This window comes from Colobus angolensis, unplaced genomic scaffold, assembly GCF_000951035.1.
Source record: "Colobus angolensis palliatus isolate OR3802 unplaced genomic scaffold, Cang.pa_1.0 Scaffold262, whole genome shotgun sequence".
Lineage (NCBI taxonomy): Eukaryota > Metazoa > Chordata > Mammalia > Primates > Cercopithecidae > Colobus > Colobus angolensis.
Window position 1 is genome coordinate 4,004,962 of NW_012115844.1, and position 17,624 is coordinate 4,022,585.

Consider the following 17,624-nt stretch of genomic DNA (forward strand, 5'->3'; position numbering starts at 1 on the left):
AGTGGAGGAAGTCCCAGCCAAACTGTTTTGCTTTACTAATTCTTCTGAGGACCATGTACTAATCAGCTAGGGCTGCTATAATCAAATATCATGCAGTGGATGGTCTAAACAATAGATATTTATTTCCCACAGCTTTGGAAGCTGGAAGCTCAAGATCAAGGTGTCAGCAGAAGTGGTTCTTCATGAGACCCCGTTCCTGACTTGCAGAGGGCCACATTTTGGCTGTGCCTCCACATGGTGGAGAGAATGACAGAGAGAGAGAGAGAGAGAGAGCGCTCTGTTTTATCTTCCTCTTCTTATCAGGACATCAATCTTGTCAGGATCGAACCCTGCCCTTACAACCTTATCTAAACCTAATCATCCAAACCCCCCACCTCCAAATACCATCACACTGAGGGTTAGGGTCTCAACCTATGACTATGGGGAGGACAAAAACATTCAATCCATAACAACCCGGCTCAAGGAATGAGACGAATCATCTCTCCCTATTTGCCCATTTCAGGGGAAACAATTTACTTCGGTTTGTATAAATTTATTTTCAGCTGTGAATGGTTCCAATCTTCCTTGCCCCCCCAAAAAAGGACAGATTTTGGAGGGCACATAACCTCCATGTGTATGGAGGTTAGTAAGATGCAAATTGGGAGACCCATGTTTCTGAGTCAGTTCAGTCCCTGCAGGCCTGACCTTGGGGTTCTTGTTCTCTGCTTGCCTCAGTTTCTCTATCTGCAAAATGATGCGACAGAACAAGATGATGGCACGTGGCTGTTTTGCCTCTGATGCTTTGTGTGTCTTTCCTGACCATTTCTGGGTTAACACAAAAGATTTGTGGGTACTCACCATCTGCAGGGTGATCGATGACCATTCACCCCATCCAGGGGAGCTTCTTTAGCTAAGATGGCACCTCTCAGAGGCTCAGTCACCCCTGGAGCAGGGGCTGAAGCCGTGCACCCCAGTGAGGGCCCAAGGCAGCCCAGTTCCTGTCTCCTGTCTGTTATGGGGCCCCTCTTCCACTCAGTTGCACTGAGTAATAGGAGAAGCCCTGTCTTTCCGCCCTCCTGTCACAGAGCTCTGCTGCGCAGTGCCTGAGCCAGTGTGTTTCTGCTTCTAATGAAGGATTTATTTAGGTCACTGCTGCCTTCTGCGCACAGCAATGCAGATTAAACATGTTGAGAAGTAACTCCTCCTCTTCCTTCACTGTGGGCTGCCTCACCACTGCACACACCTGGCTGCTCATCATTCATTCAGGAGCCCTTTATGAAGGACCCACAGCCACTGCGCGCGCTTCCACAGAGAACTGAATTATTTCTATGTGTCACTGTCCTTTCTTCTTTGAGCCTCTGTCTGGTTGAGTCACTGCAGTACTTTGCATCATGAACAAATGTGTTTGACTAATTATCATCCCAGGATCCCATTTATAACACCCAGCATTTTTCTTTTTAAGGGACAAAAATAACTACCATGATTTGAGAGCTTACCGCAGGCCAGACAGTATGGCAATACCCTAAGCATGCCACATGTACTATTTTATTTAATCCTCACAGTAAATATGTAGGGCCGGTGCATTCAATCTCAAGCTCCGAGTTTCAGGGCTGTCTTGCAGATTTCAAGTTACAGAGCTAAGATTTGAGACTGGATTTTTGGCTGTAAATCCTGTTAATTCCCAGCGTCTTCCCTCCATCTCCTGCCTCCCAAAATACAAACTTGGCAGCCAAAATAATCGCTGTCTATTTTGTCTACCACAATTGTTTTCAATCCTGGAATTAAAAATATACTACCCCAGCAACAGCAGGAAACAAACAAATAAAAAACAAAAGACCTTGCCCATGTCTGCCCCGGGCCAAGAGTATCAGAATCTGAATTGGCACCCACATTCTAACCTCACAGTGTCCTAGCCATTCCAAAGACTATCGAGGGTTAGATGAGCTCCTCTGGAAATTTATGAGGAATACAGAATCCCGGGCCTCTGCTCAGGCCTCTTGCCTTAGAATCTGCATTCGTAACTGGCTTTCCAAGTGACATGCGTGCATATGCATGTTTGGAAAGCACTTTGCCTGATGATTGTAACTTGCAGCCACAAGTCTCTCCCAGGAGGAAATCTTTAGTTATCTCTCATGCGAACTTTTTATCCAGATCCTTGGGCCCTAATCCTTCACCTGATCTGTGGAATAATGTTGTGTGCATTGACTTCAGACTACCTATGGGACAGGTTGCGTTTATCATTCTCATTTTATCAAGGAGCACTTAGAGGTTCACAAATAACACTGAGATGGGAATCCTTCTCCTGGTGCTACCTTCCGTGGCTTGCCAAGGCATCTCCTTCCTTCGATTTCAGAGAATTCAATTTATTGTCCAGTTAAACTTTTGTAAATATGGCACCTCTCAGACATGCAGAGAATTCAAGGATGCATAGAAGTCTAGAGGAGGAGATATTCGAATAGTCCTCCTCTTTTTCAAGGAAACAATGGGGCCAATTACTGTAACTTATCCCCCACTGCATAGTAAATTGGTCCAAGAAAGCTTATTAACATTATGTGGCCTGACTTATGATCCTTTCTACCCTAAACTCTTTTCACCCCATCCCACCTCACAGCAATTACCATAAGGAAATCCAAACAAAAGTGAATGTCAACATTCGTTGAAGATTGACATGTATAGACAATTTCAAGAAAATAAATATTTATGTAGGTCTTGAAATATCACTGTCCTCTCATAGACTGACAGGCACAAACTGAATCTATTTCCAATGTCACTGTTTCCAAAATGACCTGCCAAGGATGAAAATCTGACACCACTGCGAGGTGCTCTTCAGTAGCTGTGCAAAGATGAAAGTGAAGACATTTTTCGTTCTTAACAATGAAAAAATAATCTTATACTTTTGATTGCCCAGAAGTTTGGTAGATTAAAAAAAAAATGACAGTTCTGTTGTTCAACCTGTCTTTCTCATGTTTCAGTGCGTTCCAGAAAATTAAATCACTCAACACCATGGGATTCTTGGAAAGAAGCAGTTCTTGCATAACAGTATAATAAATCTCACACTTCTTCTATCTCATTGTGGTTTTAAGTAAGCTCTCCCTCGCCTGGAATGCACTCCCCACTGCCCAAGGGAAAGCGTCACCATTCAAAGGGGACAAAGGCACACCATGGACTTTGAGGATGGCCAGTGGAATATTTTAGTTTGATATTACCAGGTTCTGTGACCTTGAGGAGGTCATTTAACCTTAACAGCATGTTTCCATTTCTGTCATGGCAGATATGAATATGAAAGGCAGGCCATTAACATTTGTTGAATGACTGTGTGCCAGACACTGTGCCATGTATTTGGCATGGGTCATCGTATTTAATTATGATGACACCCCTATCAAGAAGATTTAAGCTCATACTTACAGAGGGGAACGTGGAGCCCCAGAGAGGTTAGACATTGACTGAGGTCAGTTAGCAATAAGAATTCTAGCCTGGATCTACCTGATTGCAAAATCTTCTTTGTTCATCTACTACTCTCCACCACATTTTTATTGCTTAAAAATATAAAATAAAATGAGAACAACCACCTCTTGTATTGTTGCACGTATTGGAAGAAATAATTTATACTCAAATGCTTACCACCTGGCACCCAGTGAGTGCTCAGCAGGGAATCTCTTCCCTTCTAACCCTTTTGTTAAATCCTATAAGTGACTTGTGGTTGTATGTTTTGATCGTCTCTGCTACCCTAAAGGAGATTCCTGCCTGTGACAGTGTGTCATCATCTCTTGTGGAGGGCTGTGAAGGTGTCCTGCAGACCGACAGATGGCAGGCATCCCTGTTCTGGATTCATTAAATGTACCCCTTGTGAAATATCCTAGTTATTTCATTTCATCTATGAATATGTTCCAGTAGTGGGACTGAGAGAATATATTACAGTTAATTACATTTGAAATCTAGGTCATGATGTGAATTATGTAATAAGGAGACATAAGGAGAAAACGAAAATATTTTTGAAGGGTTCTTTCATAGCTTCCCCTCCTTTTTTAATCCAAATATTTTCTAGGCTCTCAGGTGATGTCGCCCAATCACGATTAGAAATGCTGAGTCCCCCTTTCAACTTCTGGTTTCTGCTTGACTCTTCTAGAGACAGAAGTTTCAAACCCTTAAAGTTTCTCTTGCTACTGTGTTAAAATATGTTCCCAGTACCTTCCAGCTATTTGCCTGTCTACTGCATTTGACAAGTTCATTCAGCAAACAAAATGTCTAGAATGTGCTATAGACCAGAAATCATGCCAGGCCCTTGAGGATAGAGTAGAGCAAGGCAAGACCTCCATTTGCAGGAAAGGCCTCCTTGGAAAGGAGTTTGGATTTAATTCCAAGTGCAAGGGAAGCCTCCATCTGGAATATTCTGTGTACTCTCCGTTGGGTTTCCCATGCCTGGCATGTGACTACTGTCTTCACAGTGGGACTCGAAGAAGTTCACTGTTGCTGATAGGAAGGACTTTAATCTTCTCAGTTCATGAAACTCAGGCCTTGGGTTTTCACCGTAATACCCAGAAAACAGCCTCCCTGATAGAGGGAAGTAAACAGAGAGGTAGCTGGATCTCCCTTTGGGACCTATTAACCCATCTATAAAAGGAAGGTGGAGGTTCATTGTGCCCATCTTAGCAAGTCTCAGGTTTCATAGAAATTCCGTCCTTCATCAAAGAATTGGTGCAAGGCAAAAATATTCAACAGGACCAAAGAAGTCGAGCCAAGTTCATTAACAACTTGCTCACTAACTCCAGACATTGCCAAGAAAAGTGAAAGGGACAATGAAGTACCTGGCTTTGTCTGTTTAGACTGACTTTGAATCCTTTCACCTCCTCTAACTTTCTAGACACACGACTTCATTTCTCTGAACCTCACTTTTTAAAATAATAACATGACTTACCTTGAGGACTTGCAGTGAGGATTACAGCAAGCCCTGCATGGAAAATTGCCAGCCTAGTGCCTGCTGAGTAGCAATTGCTGCAGATGGGAGCTGCTATCATTGCTTTTGCCAAGGTTGTGGCCTCTGCTCCAGGTGCTATGGAGAATTCTGTATCCATGCCCATGTCAGCCAAGGGCTTCAACTGTTAAAAGTTCCCATTTGATTACTTTTATCTGGTTTGTTTCTTGAGGGAGAAGATCGAGTTTGCCTTTGTGCTGCCTGCTGGTTCAAACCTGTCTTCCTGATTCTTCTCCTGTTCAGGAAGCTCCTAATCTGTGAATGGGTAGGGAATCTTGCTTTCAGGAGAGTGTGTTCCACACTTAAAGAGCTCTCAGATTAAGAATTGCAAATGTGCCCAGTGCTCTCTGTCTCTGTGCTCTCTAACTCAATTGCCACCAGTCATATGTGTCCTTGATATGTGCTACACGGGTAAATATATACACACTTGGATTTCGAAGACTGGGTAGAAAAAATGCAAAATCCCACATTAATTTTATGTAGTGACTAGGCCAGGTATGGTGGCTCATGCCTGTAATCCAAGCACTTTGAGAGACCGAGACAGGTGGATCACTTGAGGTCAGGAGTTCGAGACCAGTCAAACCCCATCTCTACTAAAATTATAGTACAAAAATTAGCCAGGTGTGGTGGCACACACCTGTGGTCCCAGCTACTTGGGAGGCTGAGGCACAAGAACCACTTGAACCCAGTATGCAGAGGTTACAGTGAGCTGAAATCATGCCACTGCACTCCAGCTTGGGCAACAGAGGAAGACTCTGTCTCAAAAAAGAGAAATTATATAGGTGATTATATGTTACAGTGATAACATTTTAGATATATTAAACTATGTGAAATATATGTTTTAAAATGTGACCCTTGGAAAATGTCTGAATGCGTATGTGATGCAAAATATATTTATACTGGACAGTCCTGACACACATTGTTTCATTTCAGTCTCAAAGTAATCATTTGAAGCAGGTGGAATTATTACCATTTTACAGATGAGGCAACTGAAGCTAAGAGAGGTTAAGTCACTTTGACCAGGGTCCAAACTGGAGACAAGAATCGTGACTCCAGAGTGTGTGCAATTCATTTGGACCCTTCTACTGACCAGAACAAATCACAAGTTTGATCCTGTACTGCACGCACCCTGTGTGTCAGCTGACACTGGAAGTTGGTGGTCAGGGAGTTGTCATTGTTGGGTAGATTTTGTTGGGTTTTTCTTCTTTGGATTACCCAAAACATTGTCATTATTTTACATTACAAGCACTTACTCGAAAGACAGTAATAACAGCAACTAGACTACAGAACTGGAATTCAGGAGCCAGAAGTCCTAGGAACAGATTTACTGTGTGACACTGGGCAAGCCATCTTGGGGTGTGAAAGGCAGGGACTAAGTGACCCCCTTCTTCCCTGATGTTTATAATTTCACTGTCAAGATCAAGGTGGCCCACAGGAATGGCTTATAGGTTCACCTGAGCTTGGGAATCTTTTTGTTTCTGAGAGTATTACAAAAAGGACCAAAAATCCTTTCTGTGCCCCTAGGAAGCCCAAATTACAAAAGCACAAGAGGAAGTTGGCTCCTAATGCCCATGGTGTGCATGTAATATAAAACAGGTTATACTATGTTTAGATATTAATATATGTGTGCATACATTTACACACACACACATATATACTTATACACATTTTTACATACATACATAAAAGATACACATGGGGTATATTTCTAAACATGATATATATGCTATATATAGTATGCGTGTATGTATATGTGTGTGTATATACTTGCATATGTGTATATAAGATGTTAGCTAATTTCTTTCTCTATAAGCCTCAATATTTTTGAAAGAAAAAGGTCTAGACATAAGTAAATACATTTTTAGAAAGGATTAAAGTACAAACAAGTAGCTTTTAAGCTACTTAACTTCCCAATATGTTGTTGTTTTCTTTCATGAAGGACAAACTATATTTAGTTTCTTCTCTACTGTCTGCTGGTAATTCCCCTTCAGGAAAGAAACCTCAGATGTACACTACACTAACCAGGATGCCGCAGGCTAGAGTGGAAGGAGCATAAACAGTCAGATAATATGAATTTCAGATCTGGCCTCTTCCTCTACACTTAGGTATCAAATCATATGGATGTGTTGTTCCCTGAGTCTGAACATGGAACTATAAGATGGGGATAGCAGGCCGGGCCGGTGGCTCATGCCTGTAATCCCAGCACTTTGGGAGGCCGAGACAGGTGGATCACGAGGTCAGGAGATCGAGACCATCCTGGCTAACACAATGAAACCCCATCTCTACTAAAAAAACAAAAAAAAAAAAAAGATTAGCCAGGCGAGGTGGCGGGTGCCTGTAGTCCCAGCTACTCGGGAGGCTGAGGCAGGAGAATGGCGTGAACCCAGGAGGAGGAGCTTGCAGTGAGCCGAGATTGCGCCACTGCACTCCAGCCTGGGTGACAGAGTGGGACTCTGTCTCAAAAAAAAAAAAAAAAAAGATAGGGATAGCAGTGACCAACACACAGTATAGCTCTCTAAAGGGTAGTAGTTAGTCTGTCTCTCACTTGACCAACCTGTTATACCTGCACACACACACACACATGCACACACACACATACAGACACACCCAAACATGCACATACAATTGCATACATTCTCACATCTCAAATATGTAAGAGCCAAGCACAACTGGTACATTTGGTCGAACAACATGGATGACTTGAGAAGGAAATGAAATTCAACCGAAACACCCTGAAATCATCAGCTGACTAAAGCAATTGGCCGTTAAATTGAGCTCACCAATCAGTAGAACCAACCTGAAACATCATCGTTCATGGCTATCCTTTCTAAAGCATTCTTGATTTTTTCTTGAAGAGTTACATCACTGATCCCTCAGGTCCCTTCTCCAGTGCACTGTGGTTCTCTAAAGACTTCCATCTGTTTGATTACTTGCTCTTTAATATGTTTTTCTAAACAGATAACACAGTATCTGAGAAAGGTAGATCAGCTGGTCGATCATAAAAATGGATGTCCTGGAATTTGTTCTTCCTTTATTCACTCTGGACAAGTTTTAAACTAATGAAGTAAATTTTGAAACTACTGTACAAAAGATGATGGGTCCTCTTGATGGAGAGCATTTTTACTAGCTTTGTGAATCCTGCAGTCCCCAAGCTAGGCCTGTCTCTTATCCTTCCCTTAATGTGTTTTAACAGAGATGACTCAAGTGAGAGCATCCAGTCTCCTCTTTAGAGGACACTGTGACACACAGACTGAGTATCAGCTCCTTGAAAACATAAACCATGAACTGGTCTGTCCTGTGGAACCCCACAACATCTAGACCAGCAGTTCCTGTGTCCTTTACTGCCTAAATGTTATAAATCTTTTTTTTTTTTTTTTTTTGAGGCGGAGTCTCGCTCTGTCACCTGCGCTGGAATGCAGTGGCCGGATCTCAGCTCACTGCAAGCTCCGCCTCCCGGGTTTACGCCATTCTCCTGCCTCAGCCTCCCGAGTAGCTGGGACTACAGGTGCCCGCCACCTCGCCCGGCTAGTTTTTTTGTGTTTTTAGTAGAGACGAGGTTTCACTGTGTTAGCCAGGATGGTCTCGATCTCCTGACCTCGTGATCCGCCCGTCTCGGCCTCCCAAAGTGCTGGGATTACAGGCTTGAGCCACTGCGCCCGGCCATGTTATAAATCTTAAACAGGTAAAGAGGAGAAGTTTTGTGGAAAAGAGGTGGTTTGTGGCTAAAAGAACCCTGAGTTTAGAGTTTTCAATTTGGGCTCTGAATTTTGAAATAGACTAATAGAATTGTGTCTTTAGACAAGGCTACCCTCTATAAAATGGTGGTGACAGGCCGGGCGCGGTGGCTCATGCCTGTAATCCCAGCACTTTGGGAGGCTGAGGCGGGCAGATCACCGGAGGTTGGGAGTTCAAGACCAGGCTGACCAGCATGGAGAAACCCGATCTCTACTAAATATACAAAATTGGCCGGACGTGGTGGCACATGCCTGTAATCTCAGCTACTCAGGAGGCTGAGGCAGGAGAATCACTTGAACCCCGGAGGCGGAGGTTGCAGTGAACTGAGATCGCACCATTGCACTCCAGCCTGAGCAACAAGAGCAAAACTCCATCTAAAAAGAAAAAAAAAAGAAAGAAAAAAAAATGGTGGTGACATCTGCCCTGCCTTCCTACCTTACAATGTAGGATTGTAGAGACAATAGCTGAGCATAGTATGAGACCACATTATCAATAGTAAAGCTTTGGACACATGAAGGCTTTTTTGTACGTTGTAGTAATTTCACTTGTTTATCCCTCCAGGCCTACTTCAAATGTTTCCACTACTGTGAAACCATCCCCAATTATTTTAGGCAAAATGAATGAACATGTGTCTTCGTAGTACCCTACCTAAATTACAATCATAACATATACCACCCTGATGCCTATAATCAGGCTGCATCAATTAACTTTTGCCAATTTCCTGCTGCAATACAAACCACTCCAAAACTCAGTGGCTTAAAACCACAATCATGCATCTTCGCTCGTGAGATGGGATGGCTGTGTGTGTCTCTCATCCTTCCCCTGGGACCATGGGCTAGCCAGGGCATATTCTTCTCATGGCAAAGGCAAGAGTGAAAGAGGGTGAGCCAAAACACACAAGGCCTCTTGCAGCCAGACTGGAGACTGATATGTTGTCACATCTGCTCATATGCTAGTGGCAAGGCCAATTCAAGGGTTGGACACAGGGTGAAGAATTGGGACTAATCGTGAAGTCTTTCATAGTAATTTACATGCTTTGTTAGATTACAGCCCCTGGCTGGAAGAGTAGGGGGCAGGAACAAAGCCTGCTTCTATATCACCTACCCCTCTGCCAGGGACTGGTGAATAGTAGATATTTTATTGATTTTTGCTGAGTTCCAAAGGGTCTTCCCAACCCTTTCCTTTATGGTAAGGGTTAGCACGCTCTGTCTAGGGGGCCAAACCTGGCCAGGTTCTATGCAGCCTAACAGCTAAACATATAAATGATTGCAAAAAATAATAATAGTAAAAAGGAAAATAATATTTAATGACACGTGAAAATTACATGAAATTCACTCAGTGCCCATAAATAGAGTGTTCTTGGAACACAACCACACCCATTCCCTTGTGTGTTGTCTATGGCTGTATTCCATCTATAATAGCACGGTTGAAGTTGGAGTTGGCATAAAGTATGTCCCTTAAAGCCTAAAATACTTACTCTCTGGCCTTTTGCAGAAAATGTTTGCCATCTGCTCCCGTATAGGATAAGAAACTGGGAGTCCCGGGGGTTGAATATAGCCCTCACTGCAGAGTGGCTACAGAGTTGTTAGTTGAATTATCCCTGTATTTGTTATATGTTAATATCTTCCCTTTTTGTTCCCTAGTAATTGAAGGCCTGAAACTCCCATGTGCCACTGACTAGGAGGCTTCCGTGCTGCGGCGCTTCATGACCCAGCGGCGCGCGGCCCAGTGAAGCCACCGTGGTGTCCAGCATGGCCGCGCTGCTCCTGGGCGCGGTGCTGCTGGTGGCCCAGCCCCAGCTAGTGCCTTCCCGCCCCGCCGAGCTGGGCCAGCAGGAGCTTCTGCGGAAAGCGGGGACCCTCCAGGATGAGGTCCGCGATGGTGCGGCCCCTAACGGCTCTGCCCAGCAGCTGCCGCAGACCATCATCATCGGCGTGCGCAAGGGCGGCACGCGCGCGCTGCTGGAGATGCTCAGCCTGCACCCCGATGTGGCGGCCGCGGAGAACGAGGTCCACTTCTTCGACTGGGAGGAGCACTACAGCCACGGCCTGGGCTGGTACCTCAGCCAGATGCCCTTCTCCTGGCCACACCAGCTCACGGTGGAAAAGACCCCCGCGTACTTCACGTCGCCCAAAGTGCCTGAGCGAGTCCACAGCATGAACCCGTCCATCCGGCTGCTGCTCATCCTGCGAGACCCGTCGGAGCGCGTGCTATCTGACTACACCCAAGTGTTCTACAACCACATGCAGAAGCGCAAGCCCTACCCGTCCATCGAGGAGTTCCTGGTGCGCGACGGCCGGCTTAACGTGGACTACAAGGCCCTCAACCGCAGCCTCTACCACGTGCACATGCAGAACTGGCTGCGCTTCTTCCCGCTGCGCCACATCCACATTGTGGACGGCGACCGCCTCATCAGGGACCCTTTCCCCGAGATCCAAAAGGTCGAGAGGTTCCTGAAGCTGTCGCCGCAGATCAATGCCTCGAACTTCTACTTTAACAAAACCAAGGGCTTTTACTGCCTGCGGGACAGCGGCCGGGACCGCTGCTTACATGAGTCCAAAGGCCGGGCGCACCCCCAAGTAGATCCCAAACTACTCAATAAACTGCACGAATATTTTCATGAGCCAAATAAGAAATTCTTCGAGCTTGTTGGCAGAACATTTGACTGGCACTGATTTGCAATAAGCTAAGCTCAGAAACTTTCCTACTGTAAGTTCTGGTGTACATCTGGGGGGGAAAAGAATTTTAAAAAAGCATTTAAGGTATAATTTATTTGTAAAATCCATAAAGTACTTCTGTACAGTATTAGATTCACAATTGCCATATATACTAGTTATATTTTTCTACTTGTTAAATGGAGGGCATTTTGTATTGTTTTTCATGGTTGTTAACATTGTGTAATATGTCTCTATATGAAGGAACTAAACTATTTCACTGAAAAAAAAAAGATTTTTCTGGAGACGCTATCTTTTTTTGAATATAATTAACTTGCCCCCAACTCAAAATAGCTGTCTGTGTTGCACTCATTGCAAAATCTAAATTCTTTTGTTACTTTAAAAAAACAATGTTTTTCACGGGTATTATAATCCTCTTTCTCCCCTTTCCTTTCTGCATTGCTCTTTTTAATTTTTAATGTCTCATTGTGATCATCAGATTTATTTTTACTTGGATTGTAAGATTTATCACCTTGATGATTCCTTGCCATTTTTGGAGGTCACGGTTTTACCCATTCCCACGTGTAAACTTCAAGTAAATGAAGCAATATTCAGGATGGAGAAGCAGTTAGTGACTGACTAGAGGTCCCTTGGGATCCATCTTGACCTCAAAGAATATTTGCATACGCTTCTGATCTCGGCTGTGGTTGAAACCTACAATAAAGAGGATTAAACCTTTGGCCTTCAGAATGATCTTGGGCCTGGGTACTTTGCCCCAGGTGGCAGTTAGCCTCCAGAAAGCCAATTAGAATAGAAAAGAGAAACTGCAAAATCTATGTGTGTCTTCATCCTGTAGGTTCTGTGAAAGGCTGACTAAAAGGGTAGTAGTCTTTTGCTTAGTCTGAAAGTGCTTACTTCCTGAAAGATACATTGGCATTATAGACATATATTCCATATGCACTGAGACATAAATATGTGTATGTTTCAAAATCAACTCTAAATTTGGAGTCCTGAATGTGAAAGAAAATGTAAACTCCCAAGGGTTGAAGTTAAAAAGAAAAAAGGGCAGAGTTGAGGGTAGCACCTAAGAGAGCCACTGTACCTGCCCCGGAAGAGAGGCTGGAGTTCAGTTTTACTTCTGCCCCTGAGCAGCCAGGTTTGGATATGGTCAGATAAACCCGTCTTATCCTCAGTTTTTTCATGCATTCGTCATGCAGTCAGCCTTTTACAAAATTAAACACATCGGATTTTAATAAAAATAAAACATTCATTACAGTCAAAGAGAAAATACAAACAAGCAAAATAAACCGGTTTCCTGACATAGTTTATACCGAAGGAATATGACAGAAATGGACGTTATTAATCATCTCCTACACTTAAGAACTCATTGAAATTTCTCCAAGCAACCGCAGGATGCAGATATTATTATGGAAATTTCAAATAGGAGGAAATAGGCCCAGAGAACATGAGAAACTTGCCCAAGGTCACATAGACTATAAACTCAGGCTTAGAGGCTACTCAGAGTCAAAGCACAGGTTATTTATGTATTTACTTTTTACCCAACTCTTTCTGAGCTCAAAAGGAAAAGCCCAGACTCAGAGCCAGTTCTTCCTGACCTGATTTGACATTTCTTCCCAGGTGCCAAGTATCTTCCATCCTAAGAGGTGTGTCCCAGCTACAGGAAGGGCAAGAAGAAGCCTGCATTTTTCTCAGCAGTGTTATCAGGGAAGTGAGTCACCTTGGTATATTTCAGCAGCTCCAGCCTGACCTGACCTCAGCGTGGCCTATGCCCCACCCCGTATCATGCGCAGACAGCAGAGAGGATGCCTTCCTCTTTATAATCCATTAAAGTTGTTATTAAACCATCATCTCCCCCGGAGGAAGTAGCGGAAATATTTACAGCAGGCCCCTGGTGGACAGGGTACTTCTCAATAGGCAGACAGCCTCCCTCTGCAACGCATCGTTGGACCTTGCTTTTACCATACTCGTTGAAGAGCTGAAGAAATAAGAGGGCTGAGAAAGGTTAAGTCAAGTTTCCAAGCCCGTTCAGGAATATGGTGACTGAAAGGAAACTGCAATGAGAGTCTCTGACTCTGAAGAAGATGCTCTTTGCAAATGGCCTGCAAATTCCTGTGCCCTGACAGGGATGGTCTGGTTGAAGCATGAACTGTTGTTGCAAGAGGCAGCGGGAGGAGTGGAGGAACACAGGACTGGCACATGGAACATAATCTGGCTGCTGGGACTGGCATAGTCGATGGAGGGATGGTCCAGTGTAAAATGGTTAGTGAATGTAAACCCAACGTTTTCATTTGGGGGTGCAGAGCTGTGGCTAAAGGAATGTTCAAATGAGTCTACCATGAGCCAGGGGTCAGAGGTCCTAGAGGCACTGTATGTTCATTCATTTTTGGTACAACCCCAGCCAGTCATTGAGAAGGTACACGGGGTAAGAAACCTTCACTCCAGATTTACCCAAGGTATTTCTTAATAGATATCACCGAGCATTGTCAAATTCAAAGGAGGCCCTGTAGTAGACCCTGGCCTGTCCTGATAGGGCCAAAATGCAGTGACTCGGGAGCCTAATAGGCACCCAGTTCCTCCCAAACATGCCTCCTACCAATTCCATTAACAGAGACAGATGTCAGTGGAAGGGGTGGGGCTCCTGTCCAGACCACTCCAGCCCAGGGGCAGCCTGGGGGATCTAGGTGGGTCCTTCCAGAGAGGCAGCTGAGAGCAATTGAACCAAGCCTCAGCTATTAGAATTGGAATATTTACACACTTGATACTCCAGAGTCAGAACCCTTTCCCTTTCCCTTCCTCCTGGAATCAGATCTTGTTGAAATCTTTTTAACACCATTTGGTTATCAGCTCACAGCCTGAAGGTTTGCGAATTTAAGAAAAGTGACATGCCTCTGAGCACAGGGTGCTTTACTCCTTCTGTGCTGGGAGGCTTACCCAACTGAAAGGAGATGCAGGGTAGGGGAGGCCGATGCCTAGTGTGCCTGCTGCTTACAGGGGTGGAGTGACAGGTCATCATTATTCATTAAAATTTTACTTTTTTGAGCCCCTACCATATGCTTAACATGGTATTAAGTCCTCAAGAATATAAAAAGAAAATACAACAGGAACTAGTAGACATTAACTGTTTGTTCTGGACTTTAATAAAAATCCAGAGGGTCTTGGAGTACAAGGGGAAAGACATTTAGCTGTGTATAGACTGGGTGGGGCGATGTGTTCCATGGTTTGACATTCAGTTCGGCAACATTGCTGAGAGAAATCAACTAGCCCCCTTATAGAGAAGAGGAAACTGAGGTTTCAAAAGTGGTCCTGGCCGGGCACAGTGGCTCACGCCTGTAATCCCAGCACTTTGGGAGGCTGAGGTGGGTGAATCATGGGGTCAAGAGTTCAAGACCAGCCTGACCAACATGGTGAAACCCCATCTCTACTAAAAATACAAAAATTAGCCAAGCATGGTGGTGCGTGCCTGTAATCCCAGCTACTCAGGAGGCTGAGGCAGGAGAATCACTTGAACCTAGAAGGAGGATGTTGCAGCGAGCCAAGATGACGCCATTACACTCCAGCCTGGGTGACAGAGCAAGACTCCATCTCAAAAAAATAAAATAAAATAAAATAATAATAATAAAATAAAAAGTGATCGTGACCTCATGTCACTTTTTTCAGAAGAAAGGATTCTTGCTCACTCCAGGGAAATAGTCCAGAAATGGGAAATGTTGACATCACATATCACAAAAGAAGTTGAAAAATATCAGAGACCCTCTCCAGAATGTCATTTGTCAGAAATGTTAAGAAATAGAGAATCTTCCCAGAGGTCGCACGGCAGGGCAGGTCACTTAACTCACTTAACTTGTGGGCCACAGAAACCCTGACCTTCCTATGGGAAGGTTTCATGGAGGAATCGCCATAAAACTGGGGCATGAATGGCAGTGGTGTCACCAGAGCAGAGCATTCTGAACAAGGGAAACTTGAGACATGAAGACAGTGGTCATTGGGAGAGACCGGGGGTAGAGGGTAGAGGTAGGCAAGAGATTTGTCTAAGTGGCATGTCAAATGTGTTAAACTCAATGAGAAGCTACTGCTTTCCAAGGCTGGAGTGCTGGAAGCTTACTTAGCAGGCACCCTTGTGAATTTGGCTTCTGTGCAGGTGTATCTGTTGCATAAAAATAACTATCATTTGTTGCACACCTGCCATGTGCTTGGTATTTTAAATATATTGCTTCTAACCTATATAACAACTCTAAGAAGTAGAACATGGGCTACTAAGTTTACAGAAAAACAAACTCAGAAATTAAAGGGCTTGCCCATGTTGATAGAGCCATTGTTTCTTACAAATGAAATTTTGTCTTCTGTGTCTCTGCTCCTTTTCAGTCCATCTGTTTGTGGGTAAGTGGAGGAAGACATAAAGCATATGTATCTGTATATTAGGCAGAGCTGCAAGAGAAATTATGGGCATCTAGGATTTGGAGTTGGACAGTTAGGGTGACGCCAAGATCACCTTCAAGCAAAGCAGTGGCTGGGATTTGATGCAGCAAGGATGTGACAAAACATGCTCCTAACTGACAGCAGCTCATTTTGGAAGACTGAGCCTGAGTTAAAGGCCAGAGCAACGTAACAGAGTTCTCCAAACAGCACACAAAGAGGGAAGGCCAAAGCTAAAGAGGACATCATCAGATTTAGCTGCTTCACTAAAGTGTTTTGATGTAGAAAATGATCTTGGTGCTTTAGTTCTCCCTGATGTCAAGACCTTTATTCCATTTTGCCCAATTTCCCAGTTAGATAACAGTAAAGAGAGAGAGCCGGAAGACCTGGGTGTGCATCCCAGCTGTACCAGTCACTGGCCATGGGATCTTAGATTCAGATTCTGAGAACCTCCATTTCCTTCTCCATAAAAATGGGCAGATATATACTGTACTCTGTTTTGGGGAAAACTCAAATTCAATGAGATAAAGTAGGTAAAAACTATAAACTCAGTGCATATGTTATTTAGTGGTTAAAAACATTTGGGACTTTAGGAGACAGACCAAAACTGGTTTTGAACCAGTCGGCAGAAATGCACTGCCTTTTTTCCTCCTCTGCTTCCCAGCTATGTGACTGTAGCTATTGCTGTTAATGCTTCATCCAGACCTCATTTACCACGGAAGTGCTCTCAACTGCGGCTGCCACAAAGATTGTCTTCTGGTGACTCGCCCTGACTATTTTCTGAAGGATTTCTCTTAGTTGGCAGGAGTTTCCTTACCTGAAGATGCCCGGGAAGTGTTGCCCACCCCACTCTCCTGCTTTCCTAGGGTTAGGGCATGACTAATGATTGACTGATCGATGTGGGATGGGGCATGGGGGGTAGTAGGGTAACAGTTCACCCTCATTGCCTCTGGGCAGGACAACCTCTGGTGCGACTCATGCTCAGAGCTCCTTGTGAGATCAGGCTGAGGCTAGACTTCTTCTGAAATCCTACTTTTACTTATTTCTTCTCAAACTTCATCCTTTTCCCACATTACCTTACCCATTTCTTCTGCTACCCTATTCAGAGTAAATGTGTTTGCCAAGAATACAGGAATCCCCTCTCAGGCTTTGCTTCTAGAGCATCCACTCTAAGGTTTTAACCTTGCATGCATGTTTTCTTCTCTCTGTATTTTAAATGCATAATGTGATCAACCCACAGAGTTATCAGAATTCTTCCAATTAAATGAGATACAGCAGAGAATGAGTCTATTTTATTGGCTAGCAAATAGCAAAGTGTTAAATACAATAATGGATGAAATTGTTACCAAGTAGTAGGCTCTTTAATTAGCTTATCAGACTACCAAAATAGTATAATGCATCAATATCAAACTTAAATTCCAACTTCATAAAACAATTCTGGGCCCAACAAAGATGAAGGTATTACTCCATCTTATGTAGCAACATCTTGTGTTTCTATTGTTTGATAGATATTCCACTTAGAACTAACACATGGATATCTCTTCCTTTTGATTGCAACCCTCTGGCACTTAACACTGTGCCTGGCACATGGTAAGTAAGGAATATTAATGCTTGTTTGTGGATTGAAGGGTAACTCTAGACCAGCTGTCAGTTTTATGTGAAAGCCCCTTCTACCACATCCCAACCTCATGATCTGGCCCGCCTTCTGGAAGTACCCTTTCTGGCCCAGACACTGGTAGGTACTTTATAATATGCTGTTTTATGTAATCTTCACAAACCTCAGGGGAAATAATCAATTCAAGCTTCCTGTGTTTGCTTACCATTAGATCCCCAATAAATAGTAACAATAC

General features: G+C 43.8%; 1 protein-coding gene across 3 annotated transcripts in view; it reads left to right on the forward strand.

The window, feature by feature from the left end:
• The window catches only part of HS3ST1 (heparan sulfate (glucosamine) 3-O-sulfotransferase 1), a 33,616-nt gene extending 20,705 nt beyond the window's left edge, over positions 1 to 12,911 (forward strand). For 2 of the 3 annotated variants that reach the window (XM_011947356.1, XM_011947357.1), the window contains exon 2: positions 10,330 to 12,911. In XM_011947356.1, the coding sequence (XP_011802746.1) occupies positions 10,438 to 11,361 (924 nt within the window). In that variant the 5' untranslated portion in view covers positions 10,330 to 10,437 and the 3' untranslated portion in view covers positions 11,362 to 12,911. The remainder of the gene's footprint in view (positions 1 to 10,329) is intronic. The other variant, XM_011947355.1, reaches the window with a different exon arrangement.
• The last annotated feature ends 4,713 nt before the right edge of the window (positions 12,912 to 17,624 follow it).